The sequence below is a fragment of the Gopherus evgoodei genome, unplaced genomic scaffold (assembly GCF_007399415.2).
Source record: "Gopherus evgoodei ecotype Sinaloan lineage unplaced genomic scaffold, rGopEvg1_v1.p scaffold_40_arrow_ctg1, whole genome shotgun sequence".
NCBI lineage: Eukaryota > Metazoa > Chordata > Testudines > Testudinidae > Gopherus > Gopherus evgoodei.
In genome coordinates this window covers 121,738-137,522 of record NW_022060061.1, presented here as the reverse complement: position 1 = coordinate 137,522, position 15,785 = coordinate 121,738, and the positions used below count along the sequence as shown (strand labels likewise).

General features: G+C 58.1%; 1 protein-coding gene across 7 annotated transcripts in view; it reads left to right on the top strand.

Annotated features, from left to right (window-relative positions):
- DNMT1 (DNA methyltransferase 1) overlaps positions 1-15,785 on the top strand; it is a 35,479-nt gene that overhangs the window by 15,691 nt on the left and 4,003 nt on the right. For 6 of the 7 annotated variants that reach the window (XM_030545827.1, XM_030545828.1, XM_030545829.1 and 3 more), the window contains 19 exons: positions 182-265; positions 346-455; positions 827-945; positions 1,505-1,597; positions 2,143-2,294; positions 3,007-3,194; positions 3,895-4,084; positions 4,634-4,731; positions 5,597-5,744; positions 6,741-6,856; positions 7,381-7,582; positions 8,182-8,315; positions 9,075-9,248; positions 10,459-10,680; positions 11,431-11,623; positions 12,143-12,233; positions 13,023-13,151; positions 13,914-14,196; positions 14,891-15,032. In XM_030545827.1, the coding sequence (XP_030401687.1) occupies positions 182-265; positions 346-455; positions 827-945; positions 1,505-1,597; positions 2,143-2,294; positions 3,007-3,194; positions 3,895-4,084; positions 4,634-4,731; positions 5,597-5,744; positions 6,741-6,856; positions 7,381-7,582; positions 8,182-8,315; positions 9,075-9,248; positions 10,459-10,680; positions 11,431-11,623; positions 12,143-12,233; positions 13,023-13,151; positions 13,914-14,196; positions 14,891-15,032 (2,868 nt within the window). The remainder of the gene's footprint in view (positions 1-181; positions 266-345; positions 456-826; positions 946-1,504; positions 1,598-2,142; positions 2,295-3,006; positions 3,195-3,894; positions 4,085-4,633; positions 4,732-5,596; positions 5,745-6,740; positions 6,857-7,380; positions 7,583-8,181; positions 8,316-9,074; positions 9,249-10,458; positions 10,681-11,430; positions 11,624-12,142; positions 12,234-13,022; positions 13,152-13,913; positions 14,197-14,890; positions 15,033-15,785) is intronic. The other variant, XM_030545826.1, reaches the window with a different exon arrangement.

Below are 15,785 nucleotides of genomic sequence, written 5' to 3'. Positions count from 1 at the left end.
GGTCCTAGACAATGTGTGACGGAGGCACTGGTGATTGTTTTACTGCTCCAGATTCCTGGTAGATTCAGGACTGGCCATCGGCGTGGGAACATGTAGTGATGCTTACGGAGGGCTGAGGCTGGTAAATGGCAGAACTGTTAATGAGGAAAGCTCCTGATGTCTCGCGTTGTTTCCCTTGCAGACCACGCCTCCCAAGTGTGTCGACTGCAGACAGTACCTGGACGATCCCGACCTCAAGTTCTTCCAGGGGGATCCCGACGATGCGGTAAGCGGCTCATTGCTGGGGTTTAGAAACGTGGCCATGCTGCTGGGAGTGAAGGTCCAATGTGCCCCTCTCTCTCTCAGCTGGAGGAGCCGGAGATGCTGACAGACGAGCGCTTGTCCATTTTTGATGCCAATGAAGATGGGTTTGAAAGTTATGAGGATTTGCCCCAGCACAAAGTGACCTCCTTCAGGTAAAGCTTCTTGCACTGGTGCACCAACAATAGTTTAGCAATGCTGCATTTGTAACCCCCGGGGCAAATCAGACTCCAGGGGGGTTGCTCTCTTCTGCACAACATGGAGAGGCTTGGTTCTGCCTTGAGCACTACTCTAGGTGGTGAGACTGCTTCCCATGCACGTAGCCTGGAGCTTGGTTCCCGGGCGTGCAATCCTTTCTGCCCTTGCCAAGAGAAGTATGCATCTCCCCGTGTCCAATGCAGGACGTGTAAATGCAGAGCTGTTTGCAGCGAGCCCTGGATGCTGGCTTAAGCTGAGTATTAAGTGTAACATCCTTGAGGTGTTGAACAACGTGCAATCGGGAAACGTCCTTTCTCCTCTCTCACAGCGTCTACGACAAAAAGGGTCATTTGTGTCCGTTTGACACCGGGCTCATAGAGAGGAACATAGAACTGTACTTCAGTGGTGCTGTGAAACCAATATATGACGACAACCCTTGTCTAGATGGTAAGTGTCTTTTGTCGCAGAGCTGGGGGCAGACACCGGCCTGCCTGGTATCCTGGGACTTCCTCAGTCTGTGTCCTGAGGACCAGTCCAAAGGCCTGGGACACCCAGTCTTTGTGCCGCCAGTGGAATCTTGGCAGTGGGAGGAACGACCTCTCCGCTCAGGTGACGTTGCTAGCACTAGGTCACTGCCACGGAGTAAATTGTTCAGTAATTCTGCAGGAGCTCGGTTATGGTGGGGCTGGGGCCAACATGGCAGTGCTGATTCTGAACCGAAGTTCAACAGCCTGTTCATGGCAAGTGTTTTAACAGCAGCTGTGCTCTGATCTGGGCCAGTAAATCAGCGTGCAGGCCTGGTTCTCCGGGGGTGTGCAGTGTGTGCAGTACGCTCCTGTCGTGAGCTGGTAGTGTTTCTCACCTGCTCTGATCTGGTGCCAAGGGCTGAACAGTGTGCGGCAACAGAGAATCTGGGCCCTGGGCAACAGAATCCGAACCCTTGCGGTGTGTTCCTAGGAGTATGTGTGTGTGTGTCTGAGAAACATCCTTGCTCTTCCCCGTTCAGGTGGCGTCCGAGCCAAGAAACTAGGTCCCATAAATGCTTGGTGGATCACTGGGTTTGACGGAGGAGAAAGAGCCTTGATCGGCTTCACTACAGGTAGGTCTGCAAACGGGCATTTCAGGGGGCTTCTCCCTTGGGGGGGCTGGCAGGATCCCTGTGCTCTGAGGGTTAAAGATTCAGGTACCCCACGGCTACGAAGCAGCAAGCTGCTGGGGGGTGGGGAGTGGGAGCCGAGGCACTCGATGACTGCCAGAGCGGGTTGCTGCAAATCAATTGCTGATGCTGGGGGGTCACTCCTGTTACACAAGCCATGAAATGCTGATTTTTCTCTGGACTCATCCATGCGCAGCTGCGCAGTGTAACTCAGGGAGGGGTTTTAAACTCTTGCCAAAGGCCATGTTCATGTGGGTATTATTTTGGATGATACCAATGAGGAACAAAGTGATGCTAAACAGAGCTAAGCCACTCTTGAATTGAAGTCTATGTAGACGCTTGGGGGACTGACAGGACTCTGCTTCTGAGAGTCCTTTACACTTTTCCCGTCACATGTTCCTTAGCTTATTTGGGCCTTTCGGCTGTTCGGTGACGTGTTCCGTAAAGCCCCTGCAATCACCGTCTCTGGCAATCTCTCTCTGCTTCAGCCTTTGCGGATTACATTCTCATGGATCCCAGCGAGGAATATGCTCCCACCTTTGCCTTAATGCAGGAGAAGATCTACATGAGTAAAATTGTTGTGGAATTCCTCCAGAACAATCCCGATGTCAGCTATGAGGACTTGCTGAACAAGATCGAGGTGAGACATGGCGTGGCTGTCCTCTGACCCACAGAGTCTCCCCGTTGGGTTCCCAGCCCCCAGGGGCATTGCAGACAGGAGCCAAGGGGTCACAGCCATGCTGCTAAATGTCAGGGGGCGCTTGGCGAGGTGAGCGAAGGATTCCAGGATGTGTCCTCCTATGGGAACTGCTGGACTAGCTGACTCTGAACTCGTGGGCCGTTCACACTGTCTGTACGAGGATGTGTCCATCTGGTCCTCCCCATTGAATGGGGTGTGGGTGAGAGCGAGGAGATGGATTTTATTCTACTTGTGGTTTGTCTCAAGCCACATTGTAGGTTGTTCCTCTTTACTAAACCCTCTGGAGGGTGGAGCTCTGCCTCCAGTTCTTCCCTACGGCGAGGGTGAATGTCACTCGTCCACAGAGCTCCCCACAAGGCCGTGGCCATGCTGAGGCCTGGTCTGAGGGCTGATGTGGCTGTGGTGTTGCTGCACGAGGGTGAATCTCAGCCTCGCTGAGGGAATGAGAGGCTTCCCTTTTCAGTCGCTCTTGGTGAGTTTGTGGGGCCGCCCTGAGTGGTCTGCGCCCCTGTGTCCAAGAACCAGGGACCCCAAGACTCTGGCTGCCTATGAAAAGGTCCGTGCCGTTGGGTCTAGAGCTGCAATGCTCTGGGGTGGTGTGAGGCGTGCTGTAGGCGGGGATGTCCCGTGACCCTCTGCTGCGTCTTTTCAGACAACAGTGCCTCCTGCTGGGCTGAACTTCAACCGCTTCACGGAGGACTCTCTGCTGCGGCACGCCCAGTTCGTGGTGGAGCAGGTGGAGAGCTACGATGAGGCTGGAGACAGTGATGAGCCGCCCGTCCTCATCACGCCGTGCATGAGAGACCTGATCAAACTGGCGGGCGTCACCCTGGGGAAGAGGTATGGGTGGTGGGAGCTGCCCCCGGCCCATTCTGCAAACAGCTGTGCTCTGCTGGGGGTTATACAGGCACTAGGTCTCGGGCCTTGCCTCTGCCCGCTGCTATGCCATGTTGAATTCACGCCCTACCTTATTCTGGGGTAACTTCCCTGGCTCTAGACAGACTCCAGGGATCTGTATGCCAGCGTGGGGTGAGTTGCCATAAGGGGCTCCTGAACTCGGCTTCCTAATCAGTCCAGTTGGGTGCAAAGACAATCCCCTCTGCGTTGCTGTTTAGGGAGCCAGGACGGTCTGGTGGTTAAAACACTGGGCTGGGATCCAGGAGACCTGGTGTCCGTTCCCAGCCTGGCCACAGGCTCCCCGTGGAAACTTGCGTGAGTCCCTGCATCTCTGGGCCTCGGTTCCCCGTGTGATCCTTCCTTCGTCAGTCTGGATTGTGGGGACTCTCTCTTACGAGTGCATTTTCAGTGCCTGTTAAGGGGCTTTTCCTGCCAAGCCAACAGTTAGACACAGTTTATCATGAGATTCTGTAGTAGGTACTGTGCCAGCTTGCGTGCAGGGCAGGGGGTGTGTGGGGAGAATGGTCAGTGGCATTGCACGTAGCCAGAATTTTTCCATCCCAGTGTCTGGTGGGACAGGGTTAATGCCACCAGTGCAGGACCGTGCTGCAGCGGGCAGTGCCTGAGCCGCTCTCTGTTCCAGGCGAGCGGCGAGGAGACAGGCCATTCGGCATCCCACCAAGATAGACAAGGACAAAGGGCCCACCAAGGCCACCACCACCAAGCTGGTGTACCTCATCTTCGACACCTTCTTCTCGGAGCAGATCGAGAAGAACGAGAGAGAGGAAGACAAGGAGAACGCCATGAAGCGCCGGCGCTGCGGCGTGTGTGAGGTAACCAGCAGCTGCGTCTGACCCCCAGCTTGGGGGCTCAGGGGAGAGTGCTGGGGAATGGCTTCCCGCTGCCCCTTGGGCTGTGTGGCTGGCTGGACGTGGTGCCCCAGAGGGGAAAGGCTCAGTTTCTGGGGACAATGCATCCATTTCCCTGCAGCCTGAAGAAGGGAAACACTGAGAATAGTGCGGGGAAAGGAAGGAAGCTGTACTGTGTCAGGGCGGCTCTGCCATTTCCCTCCAGGCCTGGTTCTCCCGGAGGCCCCTTTGGCACCTCCCGGGCCAGCCAGGGCTGCTCCGTGGTGGGAGGATGCTAAGGAGCAGCATGGGGTGCTCGCTCTCCACTCCAAATCCTCTTCTAGTCAGTGTGAGTCTGTCCACAGGCTTTGCTCATGCCTGTACTCTGCTGTTGGCCATGGTCGGGAGCAAGCCCTGATGGAGCCAAGCTCCTGCTTCCACTTGGGAGCGCCACGTCCTCGGGGACGAGTTGCTCCTATGGCTCCTCCACCGTTGGCAATCACTCAGCCTTCTCCTTTCTCCCCTTCCCTGCAGGTCTGTCAGCAGCCCGAGTGTGGAAAGTGCAAAGCCTGCCAGAACATGGTCAAGTTTGGTGGTAGTGGACGGAGCAAGCAAGCCTGCCTGCAGAGGAGGCGAGCGAGCACCTGGGAGCTGCGCAGAGCCCGGGGGGGTGGATGCTGGGGACAGCAGACATTACTGTACAGGGAGTCAGCAGTCTCCTGACAGGACAGAATGAAGAGCTGGTACTACCCGGGATTGGAATGACCAGACAGGAGCAGAGTCTGGTCTCTGTCTCCAGCAGGGCCAGCACTGGCCATGTCAGCCAAGAGCCACAGCAGCAGACAGCGATGGCATAACCTGCCCCTGGGGGAGATTCCCTCCTGACCCCCCGTCACGAGAGCTCAGCTCACGCCCTGAAGCACAAGGGTTTATGGCCCTTCCAAAGTGCTTGGTAGTTTGAGAGCTTTCCCGGTGTAAGTCTGGATAGGCGTGTTGGCCACTCCACTCTGCTCTCGTTACCTTGAAGCCGCTGCTGTCTGTCGACGGGGCGGAGGGACGTGCTGCCCACGCTAATCTCAGTGACACGTCCTTTCTGTAGCAAGCCAGACCAGACCCAGGTAGTGATGTGATTATAAAACCTGAACAGAAGTGAGTGAAATTCCCTCTTCCACTGCAGAGTGGGGCAGGGATGGGACCATCTGCCCCTCCCAAAGGCGCTGAGCATGGAGGACACAGCAAAATGGTTTAGGCAGCAGCATGCCAGAGTTTGGGATGGGCTGCTGCTGGGAATAATGGTCGGAGGCTCGGGGACCAGGGGTGGAATCTGGGGCTGTGGCAGCATCTCCCATGGGAGACGGTGGAAGCCCTGGCGTTGGGAAGGGCTGGGCAAAGCACTTGGGAGCCTGTTGAAGGAGCCGACCTGCCCTGGCGGGTGGTGGGGACCGAACGCGTGGCCCCGTCAGTCACCAGATGCCCTGACTGTCGCTCCCACCCTAGGTGCCCCAATCTGGCCGTCAGAGAAGCAGATGAAGACGAGGAGGTGGACGATAACATCCCCGAAATGCCGTCCCCCAAAAAAATGCTCCAGGGAAGGAAGAAGAAGCAGAATAAAAGCAGGATTTCCTGGGTGGGGGAGCCAATCAAGGTAGGGCCGGAGGAGACATCTCACTGGCAACGTGTGTTCCCGCCCAGGTAAACGGGCATTGATGTCGTGAGCAAATCTCCCCAGTGGGTGGAACGTTACCTGCCAGCTGGGAAGCTGCAGGGTTCTCGCTGCTGCCCCATTGCCAGGTCTTCAGCGCAGCAATCGCGCATAGCCCCTGCTTTCCTTGGTGGACGTGGATCTGCTGTGCTGGGTGCAGGTACCACCTGCGTGCTGCTTAGGGAACGTGCAGCGAGATCCGCTGCACAGGTCTGATGGCGTCTGTGACACGCGTGGGAGCATTTTGAGATGTACCAGCCCCTGGGGGAATTGGGGCTTTTCAGCCGCACCTCCTTTGTCCACTCTAGCCTGTTTGGTTTGCCAGCGCGCTGCATGGGGAGCAGATTTGGGTGGGAGTTTGTGGGCCTGTCAGAGGTTAACCCTCAATCGGAACCTTTTCTCATCTCTGCGGGGCTCCAGGCCTTGCTAGAACCGAGCGTCTCGCAGGAAGCGTCGAGCTCCTGTTGTCTGCAGGCTGGGGGGTGGCTTGCGTGACAGCTGGGCTGTGGTTGAGGAGTGGCTACAATGCAGGGGCCAGAACCCCTGTCTCTGGGAATAGACGCGGGTCAGCGTTCACGGCTTCTCCAGCCCCACCAGTGAGGAACTCTGCTGCGGTCACAGCAGGAACGCTCAGTAAGGCTGCTAATGAAAGCCCCCGCCTCCCTCGTACGGGCTGCCCTCGTGGCCAGCACACCGGGGACTGAGCCAGGGACCCCATCGCTAAAAGCAGGAGCTGCTGCAGCTGCAGCCAGAGTGCAAAGGCTCCTTAGCCGGGACTGTCAACTCGTGGGCTCTGCGGAAGGACACGGAGAGCTCACCGTGGGTTCCAGGTGCTGTCCGGCAGAGCAGGGGAGTGTCTCTAGCTCCGAACCACGAGAGAAATGAGAACTCCAGGTAATGGGGTTTCTGCCGGTTCTAATAAGCAGCCTTTGTCCGCAGCGCGACGGGAAGAAGGACTATTACCAGAAGGTTTGCATTGATTCCGAGACCCTGGAGGTGGGGGACTGCGTTTCCGTCAGCCCCGACGAGCCCTCCAAGCCTCTCTACCTAGCCAGGTTTGTGGCGATCTGGGGGCGAACGTGCATTTGTCTGCGTGCCGGAGGGGTTCTGGGCAGGGACCGGTGCAGGGATTACAGGCGTGTCCTGCAGTGATCACATAGGGGCATTTCCTGCAGAGATGTTGGGAGATCCCTGTCTGAGTGAGGCTGTCACTCTGCTGTTACTGATTTGTGCCATGGTGGGTCCTGGAGGCCCCAGCCTAGAACCTTCCCTTACCTACGGTAAGAGACCTGCCCCAAGGAGCTCAGTCTAAATACGCATGACAGATGGGTGGGAGAGGAGACCCAGGCTCTGGGAAGGGAGGTGACTTGCCCGTGGTCATCCAGCAGGGCAGTGGCAGAGTTGGGAAGAGAACCTGGGTCTCCGGAGTCCCAGCTCTCCTCGGACCCTCTCCGCCTGGGGTCTCGTTTGCCCCGGCACCGCTCAGGGTGAAACTTTCGTAGCCCAGCCAGCGATGAGGAAAGCATCTTTCCCTTGGCAGCCTTGCGGTGGTGGTAAAACACAAGCCCTTCCCTTGCAGAGTCACTGCGCTGTGGGAAGACAGCAGTGGACAAATGTTCCATGCCCACTGGTTCTGCCAGGGCATCGACACTGTCCTGGGAAAGACCTCGGACTCGTTGGAGCTCTTCCTGGTGGACGAGTGCGAGGACATGCAGCTGTCCTACATCCACGGCAAAGTGAACGTTGTCTACAAGGCTCCCTCGGAGAACTGGGCCTTGGAGGTGGGTGGCTGCCGTCATCTTGGCAGACCTCCGGTGGGAGAGCGCTGCGTGGCTCGGGACCCAGCCTAGTCTGCTTATCTTGGGACATCAGCAAGTGACAGCTGCTTGAAGGACACAGCTGGTCATTGAGCTAGTAGAGGCTTGGCGAAAATGGCTGTCCAACGAAATGGACTCGATTGCTTAGCGGCCCCAGACAAGGTCAAGGCCCTGTTGCACGATGGGCTGTATGCACAGCTAGTGAGAGGTGGTTCCTTTTCTGAGGAGCTTGCAGTGTGAACAGATGAAGGGTGGGAGGGGAAACAGAGGCACAGAGAGAGGAAGCACCTTGCCGACTGTCACGCAGCAGGTCAGTGGCAGAGCTGGGAATAGAACCCAGGTGTCCTGGCACCCCTCGTTCTCGGAATGATACACGGGCTCCTTTTGGGTAACTTCCTGGAGAGAAGTTTGCGAGGGGAACAGAGGTTCCCCGCCCTTCCCCCACGTGTGACGCTCTTTTGATAAGTATCCTGAGTACGTAACAACAGTCTGTCCGGCGGTGGGATCCAGCCAGTTGCTCGCCCCCTGGCTGCGGGACCTCTACAATTTGTCTTTCCCCACAGGGGGGGCTGGACATGGAGATAAAGATGGTGGAAGACGACGGCAGAACCTATTTCTACCAAATGTGGTATGATCAAGAGTATGCCAGGTTCGAGTCTCCTCCGAAGCTCCAGCCCTTGGAAGACAACAAGTACAAGTGAGTGCGTGAGGCTGCCTGGCTGGCGGGGCAAAAGGCTCCATCGTCTCTCCAGAGATGGGTTTAGATGCAACTCGCCTGAGCTCTGGTTTATTTGTACTCGGGTTATTGCCAGCTCAAGGCAGGCAGAGCCTGCGCATGGAGAGGAGCTTCAAGGCAATCAGGGCGGACTGGCTGGTTCTGTTTTCTCAGCTCAGCCATCTGGGGCACTGTGCTAACAGGAACCTGGGGCTTGCTGGAGGGTATTGTCGGCTCAGACACGCCGAATGTAGTAGTTTCAGCTTCTATCCTGTATCCGAGGGGAGCCGTGTTAGTCTGGATCTGTAAAAGGCAACAGAGTCCCGTGGCACCGTATAGACTAACAGACGGTTTGGAGCATGAGCCTTCATGGGTGAATCCCCACATGACATGCATCCGGCGAGGTGGGGATTCACCCCCGAAAGCTCATGCTCCAATACGTCCGTTAGTCTATAAGGTGCCACAGGACTCTTTGCAACTTCTATCCTGGCTCAAATAGGAGTGTTGATTAAATCCCCCCCAGGACCCCCCAACCCCCCCCCTGCATTTTAAGCCAGTGTGGGGTATGTGTGAAAAGCAGCAGGTGTGATGTTTGTCGTGCACAGATCAGGCCCCCATTGTGTTAGGTGCTGCACATACAACAGAGGCACAGTCCCTGCCCCCAAGAGCACAGATTGCAGCACCCATAAATATCTCAGCTGCCCTTTGCATCCAGCTCCGAGCCCTCTGCTTCCCCCACAGGTTCTGTATGAGCTGCGCTCGCTTGGACGAGGTGAGGCAGAAGGAAATACTCAGAGTCATGGAGCCCCAAGAGGAGGTGGACGGGAAGATGTTTTACGGCCTGGCGACAAAGAACGGGGTGCAGTACAGGATAGGGGATGGCGTCTTCCTGCTGCCGGAGGCTTTCTCCTTCAGGTTGGTTCTTGCCAGGCGGGCAGGGGGTATCTCTTCTCGGCAGGGTTTATTCACAGCCCCCATGGCGGAGTTGTCTTCAGTATCTCCCAGAACGGAGAACCCAGCAGTTGTAAATGGATTCCGAGGTTTTTAAGTCTAGAAGATCCCTGTGTGACCTCCCGCAGAGCTCCTCCCCCAGTTGGGCTGGAGCAGGCTCTACAGAAAGACACATGGTCTTGAGTTAAAGAGCGTATGTGATGGAGTATCCGCCCTGTCCTTAGGCAAGTTGTTCCCCTGGTTAATGGTCCTCCCTGGTTTAAAAAAAAAAAAAAATCTGCACCTTATTTCTAGTGTGACTTCTGTCTGGATTCAACTGCTGGCTGCAGGGTTTCATTCTGCCTTTTCCTACTCGGCTAAGGAGCCCTCACTGCCCTAACCTCTTCCCCATGTAGCCAGGGAGCAGGTCAGCTCTTAATCTTTCCTTGGGTAAACTCCATAGATAGAGCTTCCTTGGTTGGTTTTTGGACATGTAAGCCCCCTACAGCTGCTGGGTGAGTTGGAATAAAGTTTTTCAGGGGGCGGGGGGAGATGTAGCAGGACACGAAGCTGGTCTGGCTGAAACTCGGGTAACCTGGTTCTATAAAGTGGCTGGTGCGCAGAGTAGCAGAGAAGATTCTCACGGGTGTGTGGCAGCCTCCGTCTGGGAGTGGCGGCACTGAATCGCTAGGCCATGACCCAAACATCATGCAGCTGCCTACAGGAGGGTATTGTCTTTGGGTCGTGCCTAGGAGCCCAGCGTGGAGCAGGACCCACTGCGCGAAGTTCTGCACAAACACCCAACAGTTCCTGCCTCGAAGAGCTTCCTGCCCAAGTGACTCTGTCTTGCACCCTCCTCTGAAGCAGCTGGTCAGAGACGGGACAGGGGGCTAGAGAGCTCGCTGGGTCCGAGCCGTTGTGGCAGCTCAGGAGACGCGTATTCCGGCAGCATCGGGGCTCTGAAAACGCCTGGGCTGCACACGCGGAAGAGGGGACCCCACAAGATCTCGTACCTCCTTGCTGCCGGCAGGCTTTCTGCTTCGTCAGAGGGGCTCCTTAATCAGGGAAGGGCCCTGGTTCCGAAAGCAGAGTCGCTGCCAGGCCGGGGCACTTCGGGGGGCTGCGTTGGATTGTCCCCTGAAGGGTGGATCGGTGGGCAGCCTCTTACCCCTGCTCCGCTCTCCCCCAACCCCAGCATGAAGCTGGCCAGCCCAGCCAAGCGCCCCAAGAAGGAGGCTGTGGATGAGGAGCTGTACCCAGAGCACTACCGCAAGTCCTCCGAGTACATCAAGGGCAGCAACCAGGACGCCCCGGAGCCGTACCGCGTGGGCCGCATCAAGGAGATCTTCTGCAGCATACGCAACAATGGCAAGCCCAACGAAGCTGACATCAAGCTGCGGGTCTACAAGTTCTACAGGTGAGCGGGGCTGGGCTCGGGCAGAGCCTCCGGAAGGTCCGTTTGGGGAGGAGCCGCACGAGTAGGGGCCTTCTCCACCCTGTCCCCAAAGCAAAGCCAGCATGCTGCATAGACAGACCGGAACTCTCCCTGGGGCCACACAGGGGCCGTCTGCGCTCAGCCAGGAGGGTGCTTCCCAGCTCGGCCAGACAGACGTGCTAGCTCTGCGGCCAGGGATAGCTGAACAGGCGGCTGCCTGAGTTCAAATCTCCCCAGGGCATGTACTCCGGTGGCTAGCCCGAGCCGCTGCCTGTGCTGCACCCAGCTATGCTGCTGTTTTTAGTGTGCTATTTTGAGCAAAGCTAGTGCGTGTGTCTGTCTGAGGTGGCAGCATTCGGCGCAGACATTCCCTAACCCAGTGCTCCATTCAGCCCTAGCCAGGTTCTGCACTGTTCCTAGGTTTCCTCGCAGCCCTGCTCAGCCCACACTCTAGGTCATCCTTCAGGAGCTACTCCCACCTCTTTGCGTGTCCCGCCGGGATAACAAACCAGCTGCTTTGTTTATCAGAACGAATCTAACCTTCTCCAGCAGGATGAGCACCAGCTAACGGGGCAGGAGAGATTTGGGTGAACGTTCCTGTCTGTCTTCTCCAAGGGGATGGACTTAACATGGTGGATATTGGAACTCAGGCAGTGTGCGGGGTATAAGCGCAGTCCCTTTCCCCGCCTCCCCCAAGCACACTGCCTAGTGAAAGTGACCTGTGTGCTGCAGGCCTGAGAATACCCACAAGTCCATGAAAGCAAGTTACCACTCGGACATCAACCTGCTGTACTGGAGCGATGAGGAGGTGACGCTGGACTTCAAGGCCGTGCAGGGCCGCTGCAGGGTGGAGTACGGAGAGGACCTGACGGAATGTATTCAGGACTATTCTGCCAGCGGGTCTGACCGTTTCTACTTCCTAGAGGTAACCTCTGCTTGGAGGTGCACGGGGGGGGCGGGAGCGAACAGAGCAGGTGACGGGACACGTGAGGGGTTGCTAGAACTGACTTGCACATCGTAAACATCAGTAGCCAAGTTCTGGGGCACGTCACAAGTCTCAGGGACTCTTTGTACCTGCTAGGGGACACAGCGCTGTTTGATTCTGCCAAGCGTTGTTGAAAGGGACGTGGCCCCGTCTATCCTGAGCCGGCCAGCAAGGGTGTGAGCGGTTCTCAGGGGAGTCCAGGCAGAAGCATAAGAGCCCTCTCTCTGAGAGCCACCAGAAGTGTGTCACAGTGCTTCGCTGTGGAGCTGAGCGCCCGGGCTGCGTCCAGGGGGCAGTTTTCAGGATCACACAGGGGCTTAGACAAAGGGGTGGGTGGATTCTAGCGCTGCCCTATGTTAACTGAAGCAGCGTAGTGCTCACGAAGACAGCGTCCCCCAAACACCAGCTGGGCTGGTGGCATAAAGGGCACGCGTGAGCCTTACGTCTGTTCCCTTGCAGGCTTACAATGCAAAAACCAAGAGCTTTGAAGACCCCCCGAACCATGCCCGCCGAGCTGGCAGTAAAGGCAAGGGCAAAGGCAAAGGCAAAGGTAAGTCTAAATCCTGGTGTGTTTGTCTCTCGCAACTTTTTTGTAGCTGCTTCTGCTCCATGTTACTGCACAGCTTGCCCAGAACCGTGCAGGGAAAGCTGCATTGTGCATAACCAGACACAGAAATGCTGGTTTGAAGTAATGTTCATGCAGGATACAGGTGTATCTCCTGCAGCATTGTAAAGGGACAGCAATGTGAAACCTTACCCCACTCCCAAAAGCTTAGAGTAGTTTCCTGTATCAGAGTTGTGGCCCAGGCCCCTGCTGTGCTGGGAGCTGTACGTTGTTTGTTAGGTGTATGACAGTAGCGTCTATGGCCCAGACCCCTAAGGTGCTGGGCGCTGTCTGCCCCAAGGAGCTCAGCCTGGCATGTGCCCAAGCTGTTGTGCTGGTTTCGTGTTTCTTCTCTGCCCCGCTGCTGCGTGAAAGAGCCACACGAAGGGGGGGAAGGGCTGACGTACCTTCCTGGCTGGGAGTGGGGACGAAAGGCGGCGGGGTGGTGGGAAGGGGGAGTGGACTTAGGGGGAGGCTCTAGTGCGAGTGGGTTAAACCCGTCCAGCCGGCGGGGGCTTCATGTTGGTTTTAAGTGATGTAGAGATGGGGGAAGGATCTGCATTCCAAACGCTAGCAAGGAAATAGACTGTGGGGGCAGGGGGGTAATGGTGCTTGGGTGCCAGCCTGCCCTTTGGAAAGCAGCCCCTTAACCCACCTGAGTTCTCGCCTGCTCCCGACCGCGGCCAGAGAGGCAGCCGGGTGCCGGCACAAACGGTCTCTCCTTTCCCCGCCCAGGCAAAGGCAAGTCGGCGTCTGCCTCGGAGCAAAGCAGACAGGAGGCTGCCGAGGTGAAGCTGCCCAAACTGCGCACCCTGGACGTGTTCTCGGGCTGCGGGGGCCTGTCTGAGGGATTCCACCAAGCAGGCAAGGAGTGGGGTGCAGAGCCAGGGCCCTGGGGGGCCCTTCCTCCTTGCATCTCTTCGGTGTGAATTGTTTCTAGTACTGTGGTGCCTGGGGATCCCGGCACGAGCGAGTCCCAGAGGGGCCCCCGTTTCTTGGCTTTCGCAGGCTGGCAGCCCCTTATTTGAAAGCCAAATGTGTGTCACCCCCTTAGGTTTACATAGCAGCAGCAATGAACCGCTGGCACGTACCTGCGTTGCCAGAGGTTGGCGGAGAATCCTGGAGCTTGAACTGGGGGTGGCTGGAGGGGGGAGCAAGAGTCGCTTTGCTATAGTAGATTACAGCATCCCCCCACTCGCGGGTCGCAACCCACCGGTCTCGGCTGCCCGCCTGCGAGCAGGCCCTGGAGCTCCACGGCTGATTTCCTGACTCTGGAACAAACCTCTGTGCTCCCCTGCTGGGCCCTGCACAGATGCTCGTATGAATCAGCCCCTGGCCAAAGAGCTCGCAGCCTAGATAGACCCAGGGGCTGGAAGGGAAACTGAGGCACGAGGGAGGGAAAGGGACTTGCCCAAGGTCAGTGGCAGAGGCGGGAATAGAACTCAGCTGTCCTGAGCCCCTGTCCAATGCTCCGCTCACTAGACCGCACCACCTCTAGCAGCCCCCTACCCCCACCCCACACATGCTCCCTGAAAATGACAGAGCCGAGTTGGGTGGAACCGGTGTGAAGTGCCTGCTGTGGGCTGTTGCTGGGTCTAACGTCCTTGGCTCCTGCTCCGTCCCCAGGGATCTCGGAGACGCTGTGGGCCATCGAGATGTGGGATCCGGCTGCCCAGGCCTTCCGCCTCAATAATCCCGGCACCACGGTGTTCACCGAGGACTGCAATGTGCTGCTGAAGCTGGTCATGTCTGGTGAGAAGACCAACTCGCTGGGCCAGAAGCTCCCGCAGAAGGGGGACGTGGAGATGCTGTGCGGCGGCCCGCCCTGCCAGGGCTTCAGCGGCATGAATCGCTTCAACTCCCGCACCTACTCCAAGTTCAAGAACTCCCTGGTGGTCTCCTTTCTCAGGTGAGGGGCCCGGCCTTGCCGCCGGCTGCCCGTCCCGATGGGTGGCTGGCTGCGGCTGGCGTACCTGAGAAGCCCCCTGCGTCCATGTATCGGAGCAGTGGGCTCTGCCCGGGCACGCCCTGCTAGGGAAATGCAAACTGGGTCTGCAGGTGCTGCTGGGGCTCTGGGCCCCTCTCCTCCCATGGAGGCTTCTCGGGGTCTCGTGTGACCTGTGCTTGGCGAGCTCTGACCTTAGGGTAATGGCCGGACATACAAGGAAACTGAGACACAACAGAGTGGGGGATGTGTCTTGCCCCAAGGTCAAAGAGCCCAGGAACCCGAGTCCTCTGCTTTAACGACTGAACTGTCCCCGAGGGTGTGGAGAGGGTGGAAGGGGCTGCTGAGGACTCTCCAACGGCCATGTAACCATCGGTGGGGTAGGAAGGGAGGGGCACTGGACTGGGATTCGGCAGACCCAGGCAGGTTGCTTTGTCTCCCCTGGGACTTGACTCCCCTCCACCCCAAACCGCAGGAGACTTGAGCTGCCTCTCGGAGCTTCCAAGCCCCTCTCGGTGTTTTGGGGTGAGAGTCACCAGAATTGTGCAGAACCTCCAGTGCGGAGGGTTAGTTCGTGGCACTGGCTCCAGGGTCTGTCTGCTGGCCCGGCAGGAGCCTGTCTCTAATCTCGCTTGTCCCATGTCCATCCCCCGTGCAGTTACTGTGACTACTACAGACCCAGGTTCTTCCTGCTGGAGAATGTGAGGAACTTTGTCTCCTTCAAGCGCTCCATGGTGCTGAAGCTCACCCTGCGGTGCCTCGTGCGAATGGGCTACCAGTGCACCTTCGGGGTGCTGCAGGTAGGAGCCAGGCAACGGCCGGGATCTGGGGGCCCTGCTCCGATGGAGGCTGCCCTGGCCGGAGACTCGGCTGGGTTAAACCCGACTCTGCCAAACTCATTCCCCTCTGGCCAGAATTGCAGCAGGGACGCTGCCCCGCTGAGCCCTTGGGCTCTGCTCCCCTGCCGCCGTTCCCATTCTGCCGCTCTCCGGCTCAGGAAACCACGGCAGGAACGCTGCCTCCCCGGAGCCCTTCGGCCCTGCTTCCCTGCTGCCGTTCCCATTCTGCCGCCGTTCCCATTCTGCCGCTCTCTGGCCCAGGACACCACGGCAGGAATGCTGCCTCCCCTGAGCCCTTCGGCCCGGCTCCCCTGCCGCCGTTCCCATTCTGCCGCCGTTCCCATTCTGCCGCTCTCCGGCTCAGGACACCACGGCAGGAACGCTGCCTCCCCGGAGCCCTTCGGCCCTGCTTCCCTGCTGCCGTTCCCATTCTGCCGCTCTCTGGCCCAGGACACCACGGCAGGAATGCTGCCTCCCCTGAGCCCTTCGGCCCTGCTCCCCTGCCGCCGTTCCCATTCTGCCGCTCTCTGGCCCAGGACACCACAGTAGGAACGCTGCCTCCCCTGAGCCCTTGGGCTCTGCTCCCCTGCTGCCGTTCCCATTCTGCCGCTCTCCGGCTCAGGACACCACGGCAGGAACGCTGCCTCCCCTGAGCCCTTCGACCCGGCTCCCCTGCCGCCGTTCCCATTCTGCCGCTCTCTGGCCCAGGACACC